This window comes from Melospiza georgiana, chromosome 11 (genome assembly GCF_028018845.1).
Source record: "Melospiza georgiana isolate bMelGeo1 chromosome 11, bMelGeo1.pri, whole genome shotgun sequence".
Classification (NCBI taxonomy): Eukaryota; Metazoa; Chordata; class Aves; order Passeriformes; family Passerellidae; genus Melospiza; species Melospiza georgiana.
In genome coordinates, this window is record NC_080440.1 from 8461832 (window position 1) to 8487210 (window position 25379).

General features: G+C 42.6%; 1 protein-coding gene across 1 annotated transcript in view; it reads left to right on the plus strand.

Annotated features, from left to right (window-relative positions):
• The window catches only part of FHIT (fragile histidine triad diadenosine triphosphatase), a 517912-nt gene that overhangs the window by 410296 nt on the left and 82237 nt on the right, over window positions 1–25379 (plus strand). Inside the window, exon 6 of the mRNA XM_058032008.1 lies at window positions 24258–24326. Within this exon, the coding sequence (XP_057887991.1) occupies window positions 24258–24326 (69 nt within the window). The remainder of the gene's footprint in view (window positions 1–24257; window positions 24327–25379) is intronic.

Here is a 25379-nt window from a genome sequence, read left to right on the forward strand (position 1 = left end):
GGGGTATAAACTGATCCTTTCAGGTAGGAATGCAGCTGTGCTTGACAGACTGAATTTGTCCACTTGTCATAGAGGAGGGAGCTGTTGTGTTACAATTTCCCATCCTACACTAATAATACCTAAACAACAGCTACTCACATTTGTATTCAGTCAAATACAATCAATAGACATCTGTTGGTACACGAATGACTGTACACTCGTACCTGTTTACTGCTAATTAAGCTTCATTAGTGATTAGTTTGTCTTCAGAAGGGGAAAGAAACAACTGTAATTAAGGGCTAGCATTTTATGTGGTCCCATATTTTCCCTTTTCAGAACTTGCATTCTAACAGGACCATTAGTCTGCAGTGCATTTGTCTGTATTTAAGTGTAACTACATTTCCTTGAAAAGACCATCTGTTCATAAAGACCATCTTTTTCATGCTCCCTGCAGTAAACTTTAGAGAGTGGTAGAATTAGCAAAGGACTGTATTTAAATGAAAATATATGTGGATTGAAACTAGGTAAAGCTGTTCTGTACACAGAATAGTTCTGTGCTGGAAAGATTGTAATTATCTTCCTCCTTTACTTTTACAGAGTTATTAATCTGCACTGAATTTTGCCACCTTTGACTGAGTAATTTTGTTCTTTCTACCTACACCTGAATGGAAAGTACCAAGTGGCAAATTATTTGAGTAGTGATTGTGGTGAAGGTGGTTTTACTTTGCAGAAAATGAAGCACTTATATTTTTCATTTTGCTTGGATTGATCATAAATAGTCACATTTTAAACCTGCAATATAAAGGTCTGGATTTCACCCTACCACAGTACCAGTGAGTGCTGCTTTATTCCACAAATTTTCCTGTTGTAGAGTTAGGTAGTATTCAGTTTTAGAGTGGCCTGGATGAACAGCAGGTTGGTCTCTTTTAAATAACAATTTCAGTTTAAATTAATCCTATACATAAACTGGGAGAGTAGACTAAAATCAATGTTAGTGAGGCAGAACTCACCACCATAGAGATTTCTATGAAAGAATGTGAAATACCCAGCAGTATTTTTTAAAAAAAATACATGGAAAATTTGTAAATGTAAATGTTTTCATATTGCACAAAACAGATCAAGTATTCCTGCTACTTCAGTGTAGATTATGCAAATACAGCCCTTGAAGATCTGCACAAACACAAGAATGACAATAGAGAGCAAACAAGATAACATTATCTGGAATGCAGACAAGAAGGATAAATGTTAACTCCATGAAAAAGTTAGGATAAACTTTTTAGGTTTTGTTTAACGGTTCATTTCTTGTACAACTAAACTGTGTATCCTGGGCTTTCTTAGAAACCTCAGCAAAACACACAAGAACTTCAACCAGAAATAATGAACTGAGCACTGCTGAAGTACTTGGAAGGTGATTAATTTTTTTACCCAAAGATGAAAGAAAGATCTTCTCATTAGCTAATAGCTGCTTCTCATGCAGTAATCAGTGTAACCAAAAATAAGGGAATCCTGTGACCATGAGTTCTATTGAAATGTCTCACAGAAGTAAATTTCTGTTTAGCAGACAAAAATGAGTTTGTTTTATGGTGCAACCAAGTGACACCTCTGCACTGTGGGACTTATCAAACCTTCAATATCAGTATGACCTTCTGTGTACTCTTATCACAAGCATGTGCATCTCTTCCATGACAAGATAATTCTGTATGGCAGAGAGGCTGCCAAAAAATCTCATTGCCTGTGTTCTCCACATGCTGTTATCTAGAGGAGCTTCACATTGTAGGGGGATAGAATATAAGGAAATAAAGATAGTGTAGAGAGTAATCTTACCCCTAAGGAGTTGCAGCTGGGCCAATTAGCAAAGATTGGGAACAGGCCTGACTTTAACAGGCCACAGCTGTAAGCAATGAGAAGCAGATGCTATAAAAGAGTGGGGTGGCTGGGTGAGAAGGGTGCTGGAGTCGGTGGCTGCTTTGTGAAGAAGAAAGAGTCAGAGCTCTGAGGAGCTGACCATGAGAAACACCAGGAAGGTATGGAACTTTTGTGATAAGGAGACAACAGCATGGAACCCCTGCAATAAGGTGACAACATCACATAAGAGGTGAGTTATGTATAAATGCAAAAAGTTTCCATTTTATTAGGAGCTTCTTCCACTGGAAACAAAAACCATACCTGGGACTCTGCCTGAGCTGCAGCTCAGGGGATACAGGGCAGCACTGGTCCAGAAGCCCTGAGGCTCTGCTAGCCCCATGGTGAACCCCAGTTAATGAACCTGGAACCCTGGCCTGGGTTCTCTCTGGGTTGTGGTCCTGGTGCTTGGATCTACCCTGGCCTGCATCCCACTGTCTGGACAGACTGAGAGCTCCTGTATACTTCAAAAGCTGTAGACGGACCTAAAGCTGGAGGATGAGGGGTTTTCTAGTCCTGATTGACAGGAGGTATTTTCTCCTTTCTAATCTAGAAGCATTTTCTAAGGCTTATTTTCTGTAAGTGGGTTGATAAGCTATGGTAACAGAGTGTATGTGTTATGGTTCTACATATATTAGGCAAGAGAGGAAACTTTAATCAGCATTCAGATTTCCTCCAATACCTTCTACCTCTCTGCTAGTACTATGCCAGGAATGCAGGGGAAGAAGCAGTATTACAGCCCTTGGATTTGTCCAGATTTCACATTTGTGTTTTGAAGATACATAAATAGGGCAGAAAATTGAAAAATATTAGGGTTTGGTTGGTTTCTTTGATTGTTTCTCTTTACAGATGGCATAGTTGGATCAAAAGTGGAGAGCACTGGGTAACAGTCCTTAAGAAGTGCAGATGGATCTACTGAAATTACAAATGTCTGTATCTGAGTGTGCAATTTCAACACTGTGAAAAAGCTCAGGAAGTGCTAAAGTAAATTTTGCATTACAAAGATAGCAGGCCCGTCTGTGCCTGCAAGGAGTGTATAAACAAGTGAGGTTTAGTAGGAATATGTCCTTGAGCTTGCTTTCAATTGCTCAGCATTACTAAAAGCCACATCCTTTCTCTGACATGAATTACAAAAATCTAAATCAGCATAAAACAAACTATACAGCTTTGATTTCAGTTACAAAACTGTCTATTTATTTCTCTTTATGGTGCTGTTCTGCTCCCATTGTGCTGGTGATGATCTTGAGAGTGTTTTCAGTTGTGATTCTTGCTGCTGTTTGATGCCTTCTTGGTGCATCAGACTTGGAGATAACATTTGTTTAATGCCTCTGAAGTTCTGTGTCAAGTGTCTCTGCCTGCAACTACAAAAAGGATTCAGTCAAAGATTGTTCCCACATGGCTGATTGCAAGTCCCTTTTCCAGACACATTTCAAGTCCCTTTTCCAGGGACCCCCTGTTTTTCTGTCTCTTGCCCAAATGGGTTGCTCAGTTTGCACTGCTTGGTTTTGTGCTGCTTAGGTGCTCCTGTGTTCTGCAGTTGCACTGTTTGTCCATGTAACTCAGGTGTAATTTCAACAGCTTGCAGATGCCTGTTAGAACTCCCTAAATAATGGAAACACCCTGCTTCTGTGTTCTCATTTCTGGTCATTTTTTTTTAAAACAGTTTTTCACGAAGGGTGGACAGCTATTGAACTTTCAGAAAAGAGAGGCTTGTCAGAGCTGTTGAAATGGTGCTTGTTGGAGTTCCCCTCACTAATTACACGTGTTTATTAGCACTGTTTTAGAGAGGTAAGAAACATAGGGGTTATGTACAAATGTGCACCACCAGCCGCCTTTTCTCTCTATACTCTTGCTGTCACCAGAGGAGCCTCCATCTAGAGCAGCTTTGCACACAGGTGAGAATTGCAATTACATGCCTCAGAAACATCTCTGCAAAATTAATCCTGTGCTCTACATATAAGTCCTCCATCGTAAGCAACTAAACAAATCCTGCCCATCATTTCTGTGATGTTGCTCAGAAAATGTGTAACAGGAAAAGAAATCAATATAATATCAATGCAATCGTTATTAGATGCAACTTCTTAAAGCTAGCATGAGATTACCTGAAACAAATCTGAAGGCTGTAAGTTTGATGTTGATGTCCTAAATCAAATTAAAATTGAGCTAGAATTGAGCACAGCATAAAATCTTATTTACACAACTTACATATTCTATTAAATCTTATCTCATTACTTTAATCTGACTTGATAGCACCTCAAAATTTCTAATTTTAAAAAGATCCAATGTTCTTATTTAATGAATATAGCAATTAAATGTAATGCTATGTTATGATTCATGGGATCATTCCATTAGGATTTACTGTGCTAGTATACTGGATGTAAATCACTCTTGCCAGAGATGGGTGAATTATTACTGATGTGCAAAAACTAATATGTTTAAAGGAAGTTAGAACTGTAAAATTAAACTCTGAAGGATTAGGAAAAGGCAGAATTAAGGCTGTCTGTGTAGCTTTAATTTGGAAGATGAATGTGATACAGTCTTAAAGACTTGATCACAAGCTGCTACTTTATTCTGTGCTCAGGGTGGACAAGATCAAGTGTTTATTTTTATCTGCATCGTTCAGTGAAGTTCCAGATGCCATCCAAACTCTGCCCTGAATACAAGGTTATTAATGTCCTCTGAGCTTTCACACAGAGCCTCTCAGCAGAGTATCTGAATGGCTCTGAAGAATTAATACACATATTTTATACTTTAAGTAATGCTCATTCTCTTTGGGTGACAACTTAGCTTTAGAGCTTGATTTCTTTTGCATACTTAGCAACCTAAATGACAGATTCAGCTTATGGCTCTTAGAGACTACGGTTAAACTTGTCATTGCTCAGGGTTTCTGCAGACCAGTCCAGTGTGTTTCATGTGGGTGCCCAGGAGGTGAGATGTTCTGGCCATCTGAGATGTTCTGGCTGAGGTGACTTTCCCAGTGGTGCAAAATTGTGGCAGAGAGAAGGATAGGCTCACTTCTATGAAGTGCTATCTGATTACCTTATCCATGGATTTTTCCTTAAATAAAGCAGCCTCATGCACAATTTGCTGTGCTTTCTGAAATGCCTCTATCAGACAGAGCAAGGACCAAATCACAGAAAGCCTCACTTAACCTCAGTCTGCTGTTAGAACTCTCTTGAACCTTGCATGATACCACATCTTTCTTGAAACAGTATTTTCATTGTTCTTGCTTTTGATTAATGCTTTAACTGATAGCAATGCAGTATAGATGCATAATCATCATAATATAGACTGATGAAAATTTAATTTTCCAACGTGAAGCTGGTTCAAAGCCAGTGTGGATCCTGGTAGGCAGAGTCTCCTTGGAACAGCCCCTGGTGAAAACCTCTGCCCTGCAGCTGTTGAACTGGATTCTAAATGGCTCACAAGGCTTTCTTGAAATGCTGCTCATCCCTGGTGTGAGCACCTCAAGGACCTAATCCTCTGTAGGATCATGTGCACCAGTTTTCCCTCTCTGGAGGTGTTCTAAGCATGTTGTAACCCCTGGAAATGCTCTTGTACAGGTCTCTGTTCCAGTGTTGGTGACCCTGGATTTCTGTGAAAATGTCTCTGCTCTTTGGGAGGACAGGATCCTTTTGGCTTTCCTGCCTAGCTGTGATGCAGGGCAGGTTTTGGCTCATTTCATCCATTATGCAGCTCAGGGGGAACTTAACTGAGCAACACATTTTTGCAGTATTTCAACAGGCAGGGGAAGCACAGTCAAAATTTCCTTCTACAGTCTGTAATGACTGAGGTTGGGAAAACTCCAGCATTGTATTTGAGAAGCACTGGGATTAAATGATGTAATTTAAGAACTCATTAGCCTGTCTTTCAAGTGTATGCACTTTGGGGAATAATCATCTTTCCTCTCCTGCTTTGCCTTTGAGTTGTTCATGTGTCATATCTCTTATGCCTGGGAACTGCAGCTTTATGGCACTTTGGATTGGATAAAACCCCTTAGCTTTGAAATGTTAAATCCTTCAATTAGTTCAAGTTGAAGACTAAAGGCCAAACATTTCAAATGTGGGCACCTGAAGTTGACAGGAGCTGGAGGCATTCATCACCTTGGAAAATCAAACCACATCATTTAGGGAGCTAAATTTAGATACCTCACTTTGGCCAGCCCAGTTTAATCACTGAGTCCTATAGTATTACTCTGGATCATATGTTTTTTCTCTACCTTTTGGAGTTCTGCTTTCCTTTCAGTGGAGGGAAAAGGCTGGAATTTATGTTTAGATATTCATATATAATGTCCTCCTGTCCCAGCAAGCTGCTCCCTATGAAAAGCTCCATCCCACTCCTTGTGCTGAGATCACATTCTGGGTTTAACAGTCTAAAGCCAAAGTAGGCCTCTAAAAATTGCTTAGAGAGGTCTACATTTACCTACCAAAAACAAATACTAGTTTACATTGTCTGGGTGAACCTGTGGCCTGTTTTTCTGTCATCAGCCACTATCCCTCCAAGATGTGCTTTCTGGCTATCAACAATGCATGTCCTCTGGTCAGGATGGTCCAAAAAACATCTGTCTTTCTAAGCCTTCCCTTTGAAATGTATTTGGGCACTATGAAGATTTGTATCCTACTCATAAGTTTTGATTTGCTCCATAGTTTTGAAGGGAAAATGTGATCAGTTGAGGGTTGTGTAGTTTGAACACCTGCTTTTAACTGTACACATGGAAAGAACTGATTTCTTTAACTGATTTTTTTAACTGAGGCAGAAGGAGTATGGACAACTGGGGAACAGTTCGCTTGTGCAAATTTAGGTGTATAGTGATGCAACTGCCCAAAGAAGTAAATCCACAAGTAAAGAGAGTTTTTTAGAGATTTGTATTCATAAGATGAAAAGCTTCTGAAAGAATGCAACAACTCTGGGACTCAAATGCCTTTCCATTGCCATGATCTTCTGCTTCTGCTGATTGTGAATGCTGAAAGTCTGCTCTGCTTCCCCAGAGTCCTGATAGGAAATTCATTGTCAGAACTGGAAAGGCAGAAAACTAGCAGAGACAAAACCCCAAACAAACAAAACTCTCAAACCCCCAAACAAGGAAAGGAGATTTCTTAATTATAGTTTACCCTAAGCAGATGTTAACAAGTCAATTTAAACCTGTAATCTGCTGCTGGCCTCCTGTCCTCATCCATGGTGGCATTTCCCTGATCAGCTAATTCTGCCCTGATTAGCATTTCAGAAATGGAAGGGTTTTGTCAAACAGCTTCAGGAGCTGCTTTGGAATACCCCCTTGGGTGGTTGGTTTTTGTGAGCTGCAGATTACAAAGGATGATTTCCCAGCCTGCTCTGTTATATTTATTCTTGCTTTGATTTGGAATGGGAAGGATTTGTGACACTGAGATGCCCCTCCCTGCTGGATTTCGCAGTTTCACTGCCCCTGCTTGGATGGTCTCAGCCTTGCTCATTATCCTGCTGCCATCCCAGCATCAGCCCCTCTCTCCATGTCCTCCTTTCTAGGCAGGGCAGTCCCTGCTTCTCTGGGTGAAAAACCTCTCTAAAGAGGCAAAGAAGAGATCTGCCTGTCCTATTATCTCCCCAGATTTTCCCTCTTGAGGAGGGGGCAAGGATCTGGTTCCATGCTTGGAGAAGTACAAAATTGAGAGTTTCTTTCCTCATAGAAATGGGGGAGGGAATTTCTTTAAGTTGTTTTCAAGTTATTAAACTGGTTTTTTCCCATTAAAATTTGGGGGAAAAGCATTCCCTTAAAATTCTTGCTAGATGAGGATTTTGCTGTAACTTAATTTATTGCACTTTTTATTTTCTTTGTGGAGAAAGAAGGTCCTTCTTTTTCTCTGGCCATATTTTGTGTGGTTTTGTCTTCTTTCCTTGGACTTGCAAATATGGCCCTCTTCCTTTATCATGCCTAAGAATATGGAATACATAATCCCTGTTTTATCTTCTTAAGCTCTCCTTCTGCCAATACAAGAGTATTCTATGTCCCTGGATATACCATGTGCTGCTTTCCCACATATCCTGCTAAGAGTTGCTTGTGGCAGTTCTCCTTGGAAAATACATTCTTATCACCCAAGAAGAACTTCTTTTCCCATAATTATCAAGATTCTCTTAATATCTGGTCTTTCTCCCTCTCTCCAGCAGCAGCAAGAGAAGGTTTGCTTGCTCAACTCAGTTTGGAACAATATAGAGGTAAATGTTCCCAGCAGCAGAGGAGTCTGTGTAGTGCTATTTTTAACTTGAAGCTTGTCTTCATTTTACTTATCTGAGATGAAGGTCCTGTGATGATAGAAGATTTTTGATAAATAGACACAGTGGGATTGATCCCAGTTTCTTTATAATTTTGGAGAGATTGAACTAGAAAATAATTCCCTGTGAAAAGGGCCTTGACGTGTCTCTAAAATATTCAAAGAATAGCTTCTGAAGTGCCTAAACACCGTTTGGAAAAAAACATATAGGTAGAAGTTTTCATGAGAGCTTAACACAGATGAAACAGGGCTTTCAGAACTGATTGGCAATAATGCAGGTGGCTAATTTCTTTGAAGTGTGCTGAACGTTGAAGTGCTTTGAAAATCTGACAAGACGTGTTGATGTCAGTTGCTCCTCATTGCTGAGTGAGTTTAGAAACTTGGCTTTAAATCTAGATGTTTGATGATCTGGCTTAAGAGCAATGGCTACCTAAGAAGCAAATAAACTGATTTATTTTTGCTTTCTTTTCAGGTTAGATGCCCAAGGGAAAGCTCTTAAGTGATCATTTCTAATTTCTTGAGTTGTGATTTGAGTTTCAGAATATCACCTTGCTTGCTAGTTGTCACTTTGCACACTCTAACTTCTAACATAGAGGCTAGTTCTGTTCATGTTGTTTAGCAAATTCCTATGTAGTAGGAATGCCAATAGCATCCACTCTCTGTGAGCATGGCTTCCACTTCAGGTTCCTCCAGTGTTTAACTCTGAAGCTAAAATTTGGTGTTATTTTTATGTTTACAACCTGAACTGTGAGGTTTTGTATTTATTGCATTCTTAATCTGCTGAGATGCCAAGAGACTGCCATGATATGATTCACACAACTGGGGGTTTGCTTACTTGACTATAACAAAATAATAGCAATAAAGACCGAGCCTATCCCTGATGCACCTTCTGGAAGCAGGGACTGTTCTGCTGAGGAGTAAATAGAGCTCATTAGGAGTTTCCCTCTGTAGCTGCTGCTGCTTATTAGAGAGTCAGAACTGCTGCATGCAGAGCAGCACCCCAGGAGCATTACCCTTCACCTTCTAGAAATGTGCCCTCATGTAAAAATGCCTGTCTGCAGGTGCTGTTCTGGCAACTGGCTGCAGGGAAGCATTGAGCTGCTGATGCTGGAGAGAGGAACAAGTAGTTGGCACCTCTAAAATTCAGGCCTTTGCTCCTGGTGAGCTGAGAGAAAACCCAAGACTGCAGACTGATCTGGGGAGCTTCAGACTCTCAGAGATAACAGAAGGTTTGAGGGTAGCTTTGGATCAAGTCCAGTCTTAGCTGACCTGATTTGCTTATTCCCAGGCAGCACATATTGCTCTCTGAACATCCCTTGTTAGGAGTGCAGACTACATTTCTGGAGCAGCAGCTTCACACTGTACAACTAGCACCTTTTTTTTTTTTTAATGTGTAACTGGCCTGAAAGTTGGAGTGCCCAACTCTGCTAATTACATGGAACTCTTTAATGTGATGCTGGAGGTGTTAAACAATCGTACCTGCATTAAATATGCTGTGCTTATGGAAACGTGGCACACAGATTGCAAGTTCTAAAATTTATCAGGCAGACTAATTATTTAAATGTGAGCTATAGGTTACATAAATAAATAGCTCTCCCTCAGTAAATGGTAAGGTGTCATGGTGTTAACCACGTGGCTTGTAGCAGAGTAGAATTAATGTTAACACTTCTGTAGCTTTCTTTCTCTGATTACTAATTCTTTCGATGTTGGTAGATGAACTGAATTTATTAAAGTTTTGCCTGCCCTCTAGGTCCTTATTTTGTATTCCTTGTGCATTGCAGCTTGCTTTTGACTCTGGCAGCAATGTTGGATACTAAAAACCATGGATAGCTCAGGCTGCCTGCTCAGCGTGTGGGATGAGGCAGATCCAGACCAAACTGGGAGCTTTACTGGGGTAAGATCTCCACTCCTCCAGCTCCTGCAACCTGGTCCTCGAGCTACAGAAGCAGCCAAAATATAATTAGCAGCATTTATATCTTAGAGCAATGACATAGAATTGCATATATGCCAAGAAAGTAGAGATCACTCTGGTAATGAATCAAGAGTTTGCTGTGATGGGCTCCTGACATTTTGCTGTTATACGTGTGCTGCAGAAAAGGTGCATTTGTGTTCACAGAGGCACAAAGTGATAATATGCTGCCTGCAACTTCTGAGAATGGTTTTTGAGTGCAGAGTTATGAAAGCTCCAGAAAATCCTGTATGAGAAAAGCAGCTCTAGCTATTCAGAGAGTTTCATTAAAGTTTCTTGCTGTTATTAGTTTTAAATTCACTTATGTCTCCTTCAGTTTCATTTCCGGAGGCACCTGCTCTGGTGGTTTTCTGGCAGAAACACTGCAGAGGGTGGGGAGTGTTAAGTGACAGGTTGCATATTCCTCCTTGGTCTCCTAGAATTGCCTTTTTTTTCCCCTCCAGTCATGCTAATTTACACACAGCTTTCATAATGAAACTTGAGCAGGCATCCTTCCCCATCTGCCCCAATTCCCAGTGCTTTTCTGCTGCACCAGCCGAGTTGCCTGATTTCACAGAAGTGAAAGGCGGGTGAGTGTTTCACACTTCACCCAAGGGCAGGCTGTGGGTCTGATCCTGCTGCCTTCAAACTCTGCTCTGGCAAAGCACAGGGAAGGAGCTGAGCAAAGTGCTCAGCTCTCAGAATCTCTGCTGGTCAGAGTGACCCCGAGATATGTTAGAAAGTCTCTTTTCCCAGCCTGACAGTCAAAGGAGTCAGAACTCTTCTATTCTTGTTCTCAAGGTTATTTGTTTCTTATCTATAAAATTCTTTCTCTGACCTACCGAGGTCTGTCTGGCAGGTTGGGTTGAGGCACACTGCCCGTCCTTTGGGCAGTGTTGTCTTTTTATACTAAAAAATATGTGTACAATATTTGCAATAACTTTCCAATACCTATCACCTATGTTAGACAGTGAGTTTCTGCTCTAAACCAATATAAAAATGCCAACATTACCCAGAAGATGGAGGCTAGGAAGAAGGAAAAAGGACGGGGCATGCCCAAATTCTTCCACCTTGGGACCCTGAGCCCCCATTCTAAAAACCTCTAAAATCTGTTTTTCACCCCGTTACAATCTATTATTCTACTTAAACTCTCTTGACTTTTAATTTCATATAAAGGTTGGTAATTGTTTTTTCCAAGGGCTAAATCAAAGGCACAGGGGTCTTGGGCTCTGTGCCAAGGTCTCTGAGCCCCATGGGCAGGGGCTTGAGCCCTCCAGGGAATCCAGAGGATTTTCCTGGTTTCTGACACCCAGCCGTGTGCAGGCTCCCAGCCCAGGCACTGCTGTGCTCTCCTGCATCTCGGGGAGCCTCTTGCCCACCCGTTTCATGGTGGATTTCGGAGGAATATCGCGGTTTCATGGCAGTCATTCAGCAGCAGCGCCTGCGTTGCCGTGTCTCCGGAGGCAGCAATCGGATCAACTCCGATAGTGCAAGGGATTAAAAGAAGCCAGATGCTCTCTTAATGGACAAACATACGGCGAAGTTGCAAAGTTGGCCTTTTGGGGAAACTGAAAGCAGTTTAGTTCAGGTTCAGCTTAAAGGGTTGGGAAAGCAATCGTCGATTAGTCAAACCCGGCTGACAGTGCACCCACACTGAGCTCGCAGCTGCTCCGGAGCCGCCAGGCCGAGCCCCGTTACTGTGAGGGGCCTGGGGCCGCTCCTCGGCCTGGCAGCACAGCCCGGGCGTCCTGGGCAGCACCTCCCGAGCCCAGCCCTCAGATGGTGCAGGCAGGGCACGTCTGTGCAATGGCAGCTCTCTGCAGCCCAAGGCAAACCCTGCAGTGCCGGGCTGGGAGCGCCGGAGGGGCCAGGCTCGGTCACCTCAGCAACCCGCGGCCATCGCTCCTGGAGAACTCACCGGCTTTGGGCCAACCAAATCCCTTCCCAGCCGCCTGAGAACAGGGAAAAGGAGGCAGGTTGTGAGCTCGAGTTCCAGGCTGCTCGCAGCTCTGAGCCCAGGGCAGCAGATATTCAAGGCTGGTGGTGGAGCTGTGCTGTAACCCCTCACAGGTCACCTTTGTGCTCAGTGAAAATCCAGGTTGCTCTGCTAGTCTTTTCCTAGTTTGTGGAAAGGGAACAGACAATAATAGGGGCTGCAGCTCCTTCTGTTTTCATTTTATTCTGTGAACAGCCACTGGTCAATCACGAGACTGTTGTTAAAGTACAGTTACAAGTTCTACGTAGAGTGTTTAATTTCCTTCCATTTCCTTCCTTCCATTTCCTTCCTTCCATTTCCTTCCATTTCTCTCTCCCTTTCCCTCCCTCTTGTTTTCTGAGCAGTTTCTCTATCATCAAGGTGTTGAGCTGCAAGCACAGAAGGCCATGCAAATAAGACCAAGGCAGATGCACAAGTTTTACACGCTTTAATTAAGTTGTGGGGCTTCAGAGGAATTTGGCTCCAGTTTCTGATGCTTCCATGCCCTGTCTTCTGTTCCAGTGTGGATGTTAAATCGTGCAGAAATGGACCGTGACCTACCTTTCATGCCAGCTGATCTGGCTGTAGCTGTTTTTGTGTAACTAATTTAAAAAGATTGATTGTTGGTTAATTACATTAATGAACTGAACCAACATGGGCACAGACCAGAGCTCAGCAGTCTCCTAAACAGTCATTAGGAATAGACATCTATCTTTTTACCTGCTTGTACAGCCTCCTGTTGGGTGGCAGAGTGTGTGGAATGGTAATTCTGAAGGTTAAATGACTTAGGGACAAATCACAGACTGTTCACCTCTGCTCCCCCCTGCCCATATGGCCCTGCTTGTCACAGTCAAAGTCCATTTGGACAAAGTGTCTGTTGAAAGGTCTCCAGGACAGCAAGTCTGGTGGTTTCAGCTGGCTTCCTGGCAAACATCAGCCTGTGTTACAAATCCACCAAAGTTCTCTGTTGAAAGGCATCTGTGGATTTAAACAATTTTGAAATAACTTCTCTCCCAATTAGGGTAATTCATGTTTATTGAGGTGGAAGTGTACTGAGCAGAACAGTTCACTCTTCTCTCTAGCCAGCTCATGAATATGAAGAAAGATTGAATCAATAATACATTTCTCTAATTAAACTGGTAAGTTAAAATGATCGAGTTCTTGTTTTAGAGGTGCTCAATGGAAGATGCATTTCTGGGTGTTTATCAGTGTTGGCTTTGCAGCTATTCACCACACCTAGGTGGGAGCTGTGCAAATGTTGCCTGCCACACAAAGGCTTACAAAAGTACCCTAAGAAGTTAATAAAATACTTGAGAGATATTGGTACATTTTCTAAACTAAGTTGAAAATATTGCACAGTGAATAAAGGCAATGGAGTGCATTTTATTTGCACTCCATTGGTGAAGTTTGGTGAAGTCTGTGGACACACTATTATATATCCTTTGCCATTATTAGCCCATCTGTTTGTCAGATTTAGTCAAACCAGGAAGGACTTCAGCTGAAGTTAATAAGTGTGTTGCCACTGGCTTGAGCAGAAAGAGAACTGAAACAGGGCTGGATATTATGAAAGATGGTGAGAAAAATCCTAGTAATTTGGGAAGTCAGGGACAGTACTTTGGCACTGGTAGCCTGGGGGAAGATGTTGGTTTCTAAAGGCTGTTGTCAGAATCTTCAAAGGTGTCGGTGCTGCTAGCACAGTGTTCTGCAAAGCCTGATCCATCAGGAACCAAGGAGTTGTTGCAGGGATTTCAGTCCCCTTTGGGTGATGTTCTAGGTTCCCTGTGAAGTCTGATGATTTTCAAGGAGACTTTTTGGTACCCCAAATTCAACACTGGGGGAAATAAGTCAAAGAAAAATGGGATTGACCTGCAGTCATAAGCTACAGGCTGAAAATATGCTTTCTTCATTTTCAGCTCCCTCACTGATATGTCATTGAAATGGTTGAGGTGATGAGGGAGGAGACCTAATGCTGAGGGGTTTTTGGAGACTGGTCCATTCCCCATGGTCCCAGAGGCTTCTGTGGACTGTTGAGGGGTGAACACCTGGGTGGTTGCACAAGGGATTTCAGGCATTGGTTCATGACACCTTAAAAATACTTTAAATGAGAGGCAAAGAAGTTGTGGAATTCGGCATATGCAAATAGCATTAAATTATGGTTTTATGTAAGATCTTGTGTTTCAAGCTAATTGAAAGACAGAGGCCATTGCTGCAGGAGGAAAATATGAAAAGAAAACTGTACTGAAACATAAAAGTGTTTCTGATCAAGTAAAATTCTGTTTCTGTTGAATGTTTTATTTTGTTCCAGTCACATAAATTACCATCTTTGAAATACTAAAACTCCCACAATCAGCTTTTTATAACAGAAAATAATTTACATTTAAAAGGTTTAACTGAAGCAGCTAAACCTTAGTGATGAATGTGCACATTTGGCAATAAAACAGGGAAATAGCCCATGTTTTGGAACCCATAGCTGCTATATATAATTTTAATATTATAAAGAACTAAATACAGTCTAGTGAGTGCTACAGGTATGCACTGAGATATTTGCTAGTTCCTGGGAAATGTATTCTTAAGGGTATATAGTACTGACACAGAGCTTTGGAAATCTCCTTTAGCACTGATGGATTCTGTCATGAGAGGCAGCATGGCTGGAATGCATTTCATTCTCCACAGAAACTTATGAACTTGGTCACCTTGCCATCATCAGAAGCCATTTCTTTCTCAGGGCAGCAACACCTCTCTTCCATCTTGTGGTGGGCTGGTCCTGGCTGGACACCAGGCACCCACCCAAGTCACTCTGTCAATCCCCTTCCTCAACTGGACAGGGGGGAGAAAATGCATCAAAAGGCTTGTAGGTGGAGATAAGGATGGGCAGCGATCAATCACCATTTACTGTCATCAGCAAAACAGACCTGACTTGGGGAAATTAATATAATTTACTACCAATCAAATCACAGTAGGGTAATGAAAAATAAAACCAAATCTTAAACCCACCTTCCCTCTACCCCTCCCATCTTCTTGGGCTTGACTGCACTCCTGATTTTCCCTTCCTGTGGCACTGGAGGATGGGGAATGGGGGCTGTGATAAATTCATCCTACTTGTCTCTGCTGCTCCTTCCCCCCACAGGGGCAGGACTCTTCATGCTGCTCCCCTGCTCCAGTGTGGGATTCCCTCCCACAGGAGACCAGAAAACCTGCTCCAGCATGGGCTTTCCATGAGATCTCAGCCTTCTTTGGGCATCCCCCGTCCCACTGCGATCCCCCATGGGCTGCAGGGGCACAGGTCCCTGTCCATGTTTTGCACCAGGGGCTGCAGCAGCTCCTGCTGCTTCTGCTGCTGCTCCTGCCCCTCCTGTGGTGTCTGCAGGGCTGTTTCTCTCACATCTCTCTCTGGCTGTACTTGTTTTTGTACAGGGCATTTCCCTCCTCAAATCTGTTTTCCCAGAGGCCCCACCCCTGTTGTTGATGCTCAGCCTTGGCCAGTGGTGGATCCATCCTGGAGCTGCAGGAATTGGCTCCACTGGACATGGGGGAAGCTTCTGGCAGCTTCGCACAGAATCCACCCCTGTAGCTCCCTGCTACCAAAACCTGGCCACACAAACCCAATACACATCTTTAAATAATGAAAGAGGAGACGGAGACAGTATTTTCATTCTGCAGGAACCTAGTCATCATCCTAGAAGAGATTGCAGCAGTTGTCTAAAAGGACCACAAAAGAGCCACAAAAATTAGAGATAATGATTTCCCTCTCAGAATAACTGGCATGTAAGGCTTGTCTTCCCCCTGTCACATCCATTCCTGATTTATTTTCTCTTGCTCTCCCACACTCCCTGCATTAAAGGGGGAGTGGGCCATTGCTGCTATAATGCTCTTATTCCCTGCTAGAGCAGAGAAGATATATTTCAGTTTTATGCTCTCCTCAAACGTACTCAGACATATGGAAGAAATACCTTACAGGTGTTTGTATTCTTGCAGAGACTCCAGAGAATTGAAAACCCTCTGTATTCCAACAATAATCTTTCCCTTGACCTAGTGTGCTTTATATCTCATGTGGGAGGCTGAGTCCTGCTATTACTGGTGTCAGAGAGAAAATGGGTGGAAGTTTCAGCAAAATGGGGATGAGACCCTGGGTGTTAATTGTGGGGCTGCAGGGCCCCGTGGTGGGAGCAGCTGTGCTCAGTTTTGTGCAGCACTCAGCCCGCCCTGACCAAGCTGGATGTTGCTTTATATCTCCAAGATTTGCCTGGGGGATTTGGTCCTTCCTCTTATTAATATCAGAAAGTAAATTAGCTTTATGTTGCCCTTCATATCAGTCCTTTCAGGGTCTCCTATCCTTTTAATTTAGCCTGGGTCTCTGAGGGAAAAACCCAGTAAAAACACACCAGTGTGGTGATTAGTAAGCACATTTTATATAATTACCGTGTTGGCATCTCAGGGGGAAAATGAAAGTTTGTGCTGTCCCTTTAACAGGACAATTTGATAATCCTCTTAGCATTTTCTCTTTTAGTTGATAATATTTCACACAATTTTACTTTGTAAAATATTCCTAAAGGGAGGCTTAAGCAATAATGCACAGATTATGGAAATGACTCTCATTAAATATAGGCAGAGACTTCAGCAAAGCCATGAACTGCTTCGAAACATGTAACCCCCATTAGGAGCTTCATTTAAATGTTTATTCACAGAGCAGTAAATGTTTATTATAGAACATTTTATTGAAACATAAATTAAAGAACCCTAATTATACATATCACAAGTATTCAAACAATATGCATTTATCAAGACTTAAGTAAAGATCAGAGGTGGAGGAAATGCAGTTGTGCTTTCATTTGCATCTCAGCAATGCCAAATTTGCACAAAAATACCTGGGCAAAGTGACCCTGATGGAAGGCACAGGGCCTCAAGGCAGGTGCTCGCCAGCTACCCCTGAGCATTGCCACCTTCTAAAGTAACTTCAGAGACACCTTCACTGTTCATTCCCATCTGTAAAAAAGGCTGGGGCTGCCAGGGTTTTGGGTTGTTTTGCAGAATAATGGTTGCTGCTCCTGCAGGTCTGCCCAGGTGAGTGCTGTAGAGGGGATGGACAATGAGTAAAGGCAGGTGATGGTCCTTGGCCTGACCCTCCCACCACCATGCAGGGACCCTCATTCCTGGACTTGCAGAGCAGCTTAGAGGTCAGGAAGTACAAGTTCAAAGAATCAGTCGACCTTTATTTCCAATTATTTTATTCCTTTGCTGCCTTTCAGAGGATCTCTTAAGAGATGTTCAAAGAGATGTACATTTGGATTACCACTTCCAACCAGCAGGCTTATTACCCTAATTATTGTGCCAGTTTTCTTGGGTTTGGGGCAGAAGGGGAGGCTTCTTGCAACTGCTAAAGCTGCCTTCAGCCATGGAAGTTTTAAATCCAGATATCAAGTGGGTTAAAAAAATCTTTCTGTGCTTGTTTTCATGAGGTCTACATACCTTTTCTAGCTCACCCACAGCTCGTTTCTTTAAACTTCATAGCAGTTGACATATGCATTATTTATTGAGAATGCTGAATCTGCACATTCTGAATCTACATGTTTAAAGATGTACCCTGCTGCAAGTCCCCCACTTGGTTTGGCTTCTGAGACATTTGCACATTCTCTTAATTTTGTTGCTTTCCAAAGTACTTCTTTTCTGTGCTGAGCAAGTATCTGGATAATTACTCTTCCAGAGGCAAATCCACGGTGTAAGTGTTGGTAGGGATCATTGCAAAGCTTTATTTTTCCTCCTAAGGATGTGTGTACTGCACAGTGTGATGCAGATTTACACAAAGGGCCCTCGCTCTCCAGCTTGGTAGCACATGGACAGCCTCTGTGACCTTCTCTCCCAAGACTTGTTCTAGTTTCTTTATTTCTTTGTAGTCTCTTTTTGTGCAACATTTTTGATTCACAAAATTTTGACCATTGCCTTTGTTCTATCAACAGCTTCAACGCTCCCTTTTTTCCAGTGGCTCTTCCAGTCCATCCTCACATCTGTCTCTGCTGTTTCCCCTGCTGCTGCCCTGGGCTTTGAGACAGGCGTGGATTTCCCTGTCCTTCCCTTGCAAGCATCAGTCTGCTCCCCTGCGCATCCTGCTCTCCAGCCTGGCAGTCTGTGCCACTCCTTTCCATCTGTACCATGTCCTTATGCTCCTCACAACAGCAGAAAAGCAAACCTCAGGTTTGTGTTTCAATAAACCAGAGCCAGGGGTGCCACAGGGGTGTGTCAGGCCATGCAGCCCCCCTGGATTTGGAGCAATCCTCACCCCCAGCACTGCAGAGCTGCCAGCTGGGGAGGAGATGCCCGGGGCCTGCACCTGTGCAGCCTCGTGCTCAAGGATTCAGCAAAGCTGGAAAGGAAAGCACTGATTCCTAGAAATGGGGTGGTTTTGTAGGAAAGGAATGGTTTCAAGCAGTTTCCTGTCATGTTTTATTATTTTATAAAAATTAGCTCCTTTAAAGTGGTCTGTCTTTGACTAATTTAGAACTCCTAAATGAGGGAAAAAAACACTACTAATGCAGGCAATAATTTTAAAGGCTGTTAAAATTGAGTGGTTTAGTTGTCCAAAACTATTTCCCTAATGTTGGATAGGACTTTTTAAAAATTTTTAAAATTTTTTTCTCCATCTTAAATCAATTCAGGACTTGGAAAATCATCAAGAACTCATAAATACTCACTGAATAGAGACTGTTTTCCCACAAAGATGTCTCTGCCAGGACTTGCAGGTCAAGGGCCCTGGGAGTGAGCTTTCAGTGCCTAGAAAGAGCAGTGGTACCAGGTGTGCCTGTGGCTGGATTTCAGGGGCAGCAGAGGGAGAGCTTCCTGCTAATGAGCTGAGGATATACAGGCAGGGCTTTCCATGGAATAACTTTGTAACAGGGACAATTGAGCAGTTAATCAAGAATAGCAAACAAGGGCTCCATGGAAGCCCAGTTTACAGAGAGGACAAAATTGCCCTATTTTTCATGTGGCTATCTCTGTATTATGGCCGATTTTCTTTATCACCCACTAACAGTCTCACTTGGAGAATGGTTATTAGTTTGGAATTTCTACAGTTAATCTGGTAGTTTAGAAGAAGCATTATCACAGCCTCCCATAGGAAGCCCCTGTCTCTGTAATGGACAGGGCACTTTGCAGCAAGTGAGGTCTTACCTGAGAGCACCATCCCTTTTCCCAGTGAACTGGCTGCTCAGTGTCTCCTGGCCAGCTGCTCTTGCTGCCTGGAGCTGCAGATTCCCCTCCAGCCCTTCCTCCTGCCTGGCCACAACCACAGCAGGTCACAGCTTTTCCTGTCCTGCTGCGCCCTGAGACCGTGGAAACCCACAGCTGCCAAGCTTTGATGCAGAAAAAATGAAAAGTAACAAGGGGAAGGATGAAGCTGCTGAAAGCATCTGGTTTTGCTGCAGGAAGGCACAGGTCAGCCATGCTCTGCTCTTGCAGATGTGGGGGGAGCAGCCCCTCATCCTCAAGGTTGTATGACCCTTTGCAAGATTTTATGTGTTCATGCTGTAAGAAGATCTATTGCTGATAGACCCTGGGTGCTGAGCAGCTCATGTGCAGACTATTATCTCCATTTCAAGTGAAAGCTGAGCTCTGTTGCTCTGCTAACCAGCACAGCAGCTGGGTGAACACAACATAATGTCCGTGAGTTATTGCAGGCAATGCTCATGTCCTCCCCAGTGGTGAGTGGCAGGGTCATCTGCTCTTCACTGTTCTGGTCTACCTGGGAAATCTCTTTCACTGTCTATTTTTGTCTGGTATTTTCACTTTAAATCACATGCAGTGGTGACACGTTGGTTATTTGACCATAATTCAGTGTATAAAACCAGCTGTTACCAGTTACATTGCTTTCTGCATGGCCTTGAGTGCTGAAGTAAAACTCTCCTCACCTGAATGCTTGTTCCTCCAACAACACAAGCTCCAGGTCTTTTGGCTGAGACTTTCTGGGCATTTTGCAGCCCTGGTTCCCTGGAGAGCAGCTTTAGTGGTGTAATCCCACAAATGCCTGTGATGCAGCCAGACTCTGGCAGTGGTGGGATGAGTGCCCATGAGCAGCCCTGTGCTCCCAAGTCCTGACTGGAGCCACGGAGCTCCTCAGAATATCCTCTTGCTGCAGTGGGAGGCCAGAGGCATCTCACCCTGGCTCTGGGTCATTAGTTCCCCATGGTGCTACAGATCTGTTCCTTGCAGTAAATTTTCTGATGCTCTTGTCATTCTGTATAAAGGCTTGAAGAAACTTGTCTTAAAAGTGATTTTGCATCACCTGTAAACATTCACCATTAGAAGCTTCTCAAACTGAGATTTTATTTACATTGCAAAGCAGGGAGAGCTGCAGTCCCTACCCTAGAAAAATGTCAGTCTAATAATTTTAATTTTGAAGGTTCTATAAAATCCAGCTCCCACAGCCACCTTCCAACTACTGCTGTTCTAAATATGCCTGACTGGAAATCTTGCCCCTTTGTTTTAGAAGCAAGGCTCAGGCATCTTTAACTCACACAGTCCCCCACACTTGGAGATTTCTGCTGCATCCTCACGTTGTCACTATTGTCACACCCAGCCTGGCAGTGTCCTGCTTCCTCCATCAATGCCTGAGGAGCAGGGGATGGAGCTAAGCAATACAAGTGTGTGCCTGCATTTTCCTGCCCTGATGTGGGTGATATTGATTGGTCCATTAATGTAAATGTCTTGGCTGTTGTGTGTTGCTTTTCTTGCTTATTAATCAAAATCATGCAAAATGAGGGGAAAGCAATTTTTTTTAGGAAAAAAAATGAAATGCCATCAACAGTGAGTGATTACAGCCTGCTGGAATGTGATGGGCCTGTCTGCCACCCACCAGGCATGAGGCTCCCCACAATAACTGGGGAAAAAAATTAAAATGCTTCATTTTGACAGTTTTGGTCAATTTTAGATGTTTTCTGTTCAAGCAGTGTTTTGATGGAAGGTTTGCCTAAATCTATTTGTTTGGTTTAAAAAAAAAAAGCATTCCAGTGTTTTGTTTGTATCTGACGTATTTCAGTCAATTGCAAATGGGTTTTTTTTGGATGTGCAGGTTTTTGTTCTGCATGGAAAAACAAATGAAAGGAAACAACTTTAATTTGTGGGCACCTTGAAGTTATTTTTGCTACTGCCATTTAGGGAGACCTCTCTGTAGCCAGCAGTGGATGGAAAACACAGACATAAACAAAACATTTGGGATGTGAATATTTCCACTGAAGCAATTCACAGGTTGGAAATGGAGCTGGTGCTTAAGTGCCTTGGTGAATTGAGGCTTTAGCAGTAACAAATAGTACTGAGGAGTAAAATGATCAATTAAAGATCTCCTAATGAATCAAAGTATCATCCACTCTGAGTCGAGAAGGGCAGAAGCTGAAAGGCAGATTGGAGAAGGTGTGAAATCTCCTGATCAGTGTTTCTGACTGCATGGTAGCCACAGCTCTGCGCTGCTTGTATTTCTTGGTAAAACTGAATAGAAGGGAAATATATGAGACACTGCTGCTGATCCTGTTTGTTTCTGTTATACAAACAGTGGGGAGAATCCAGATATTTATTTCTTTCCCATACATAGAATAAAAAAAAACCAAAAAAAAAAAAAAACCAAAAAAAAAAAAAAACCCAAAAAAAAAAAAAGAAAAACAACCAAAAAAAACCCCAAAAAAATCAAACCAAAAATGGATGACTGGGAAAAAATACTCTCTTTTAAATTGATTGTTGTTACTTCAAACCTTGGGAATATTCATTTGTGTTGTGATACAGTTGATGGATTCTGCTGTGCAGCCTGGCAGTGTGAGAGAACATAGTGCCTGTAGTAAAGGTGACTAACCCCTGAGAACATCCCCACCGATGCCAAGTGGCCCATATGCTGTCATAAACACTTTTTATTCTTTTTTATTTTCCACACTGATCATAAGAGCCCATTTTGGGTAGGAGATCACATTAGGCTCGTTCATTACCTGCTGTGCTGGTCTGTGCATCTGCAGTGCAGCATCTCTGCTCTGAGCTTTGGACTCATCCCTGAGTGTTTTCTGATATTCCAAATCCTCTGTCACGGGCATACACAGATCTTCTCCTCTGTGTGTCCTGGAGCATTCTGCACCAGAGATAAATATTATGCTTAAAGGTGGCCAAACTTCTGGGGAATATGGTTGTTGATAGCTGATGTTAGGTTTTATATGTATCATCAAGAGAAATTCCTGCAAATTGATACTTGTAGCAAAACTATCATTCCTTGTAGCTGAAGGGAAGGAAACTGATTGCAGATGAACTGGCTCTATTCTTATGAATAAATTTAAAATCTAATGAGAACAACAGGTGTGTGACAGTAGTGAAATTTTACAGTACCCCTGCAAACTTTAATCTACACTTTTATTTCTCTTGAAGGTCTGTCCAAAAGTGAAATTTCAGGCCTAGGGCTACTGAAGACTGTCTTTAAAGTTGCTTTGTGATTTTGAGCAATACATCATACCAGCAGTGATGTTCAGATGATACATTGCACTAATACATCACAGGAGCACTTTTGCTCTTATGATATATTAGTATAATACACTATCAGAACACTATCACTGATCTATTACTCAAAAACACAGTTTCTGACCCTCAAGATTCACCCTCATCTCTAGTCTGAATAGACTGAAAGGTGTGGATAATGATAAGAATAAGAAATCACATATTCAGTTTCTCTAGGGTAAAGCTGAGGAAAAAAAATAGTGTGGTATTTGGAATATTTCATTAACTGAAACATCCTTGTGTTTTCATTTTATTCACTGAGCAAATGTTATTATGGATAGAAGCTAACACAATATAGGTGTGTTTGAATTTTCTTACAAATAGCCTAAGAAAACCTTTTTTGATTTCATATTTCAATATAGAGTTAAGCCATGTTTTGAGAATGTTTCCATGAGGTGCAGGAGTTTCAGCTGATTTCTGCCTCATCAAATTGAATCAGTTGCAAGCTATCTAAATTCTTTGCAAACCATTTGGTGCCATTTCTGATTTTCAGTCATTTTTTTAAAAGGATTTAGGCACCATCTAAAAAGATCTGAAGGTGAATAAATGTGATCTATCACTCAGATTATTTGCTGCCTCTCCTCACTGAGGTATTGGGGTATTTTTCCCTGAAGAATTATTCTCAGTTATTGTTTTTCTTTGCTAAAGAGTGCAAGACAAAGGGAAAAAGAAAAAAGAATGCATTGCAATTTTGTTAGTAGCTCAACTTACTGCAGGAAACTATTTTTCCCAGTGGAGTTTGGGTCTTGAGGACCTTCCTTTATGGCATGAACAGTGTCAGGAAAAAAAGGTAATAGTAATGACACAACACTAAGGGGCCCAGTCATGTATTTGTGTTCTTGCCCATAATTTTGTTTGTACTCCCCAGATCTCATCAGCACTTTTGATGAAAACACATCACCACTCACCTCCTTCCCAAACTGGGTAGCCCAAATCTGCCTTTCTGCAGCCATTGTGCAGCTCAGTGCCCAGCTCTGCTACCCCATGGGCAATGGCCCTGTACCAGGAGCGGGACACACTTCAGGCTCTGCCAGACTGGGCTCATAACCCTTGTGCCTCACAGGTTTTGGGCCACCTGGCTCTCTGTCCCTGCAGGTGTGTCCCCAGCATGAGTCTTGTGCCCCACAGGTTTCAGTTTGTTGTGTTTGGGCTACATCCTCCAGGGAGGAAAGGAAGCATTGAAGTGTTTTTAACCTTGTGGGAGGCTCTGTCCTCTTCTGCCAGCCCTTGTGCCCATGTGCTGTCCGTGGTGTGGCAGCTGCTCTGTCCCCAGAAGGGAGCCCTGAGCCCAGGCTGCCAACACGAGCTCTCCCCCACATCCCGTCTCCAGCACCTTCTTATTCCCCTCTCTTCCAAAGCCACAACACTCAGCTCCAAGGGACATTGTTATTTCAAAGCTGTGCCTAAATATGTCTCTGACTGACAACTATGAATAATTCCACAGAGCCCCTAAACTTCCAGGCATTTCACTCTGAAGCTCATATAATACACCAGGGCTGCTCTCTCATGTTTTTCATCTTTTATAGTCTCCAAAGAGTTGAGATACAGTTATGGAACAGGTTAATGTATTTTCCTCTGAATATAATGCTGTGGGAGCCTGTGCACGGTTACTTGTGTGTGTTGAGAATAATGCTGACAGTTCAGAAAAGAAAGTCATGAACTTGATAATGACCATGATTTTGTTTCACGTTTTCAGCATGTTCATGTCCATGTGCTGCCAAGGAGGGCTGGAGACTTCAGCAGGAATGATGATGTCTACGAGGAGGTAAGAGTTACTCTCCATCTCTTCTTCAGAGTTGGTTTTGCTGTTAGTAAATTGTTTTAATGGTCCAGCCCCTCCCATGGGTGGAGGGATGGGATCTCTGCATTTTTGTTGTTGCAAATATCCTGTGACAGTGCCAAGATCTGTACTGGGATTTCCTTGTGAGCTCCCTCTCTGAGGGAGGATACAGTTGACACCTTTGGTAATTCAGTCTGTCACTGCACACAGGGTGCATCTCTACAAATAATTGTGGTCTCTTATTTTGAGGGCACAGGGAAAAATGGTGACCACGTGGTCAGCCTGGCATGCAGGGAGGGTGTCCTGCATCAGCTGCTCGCCTGGGGTGCCAAACCTCCCTCTTCCAACCAGAGAAAACACAGGCAGCTTGTTACAGCTCAATCACAAGCTGCCTTCTGGCCTGATTTTGGTAGGGCTTTGCTCAGCTCTGGACAAATCACATTGTAGCCCCAAAGATGGGAACTAAAGAGCAACTCTGCATGTGTGCAGATTGTGCAGCAGAGCTCAGCTCATGAGCTGTTCCAGTGTGACTGAATCACTGGCTTTTGTTTAAATGAACAATTGTACTGGCATTAACAAAAAGTTTTCCCCAGTTTGACAGCTGTCATAATGATTCTATGAAAAAATCTCACTATTGTTAAATTTATGGCTTGTTGTTCGTGGGTTTGGTAGAATCCTCTTTCTGAAATATGACATCTCCTTCTCTTCCTGAAAGTAATTAATATAAACTTGTTCAGTGCTACTGTAATACCATCTGCTTGAAAGAGACGTCGTGACATTTTCTGCTTTGGTATTTTTTCCTTTGTGATATCTACATGATGACAAGTCCCCACTCACAAAAAAAAAAATGGTGGAGTGTTTTAAAGTTTTTCAATTACTTAAATATGCAAAAATGGAGAAGAAAGCATATTAGTGACAAGTTATATGAAGTGTAGTGCCTGAAAACTCTGCTAGTAAGGGTAAAAGCTTAATGAGGCTGCTGAGCAAGGAGATCCAATGGAAGTAAATGATGGCAATCTCTGCTGGTGTGGTAGTTAA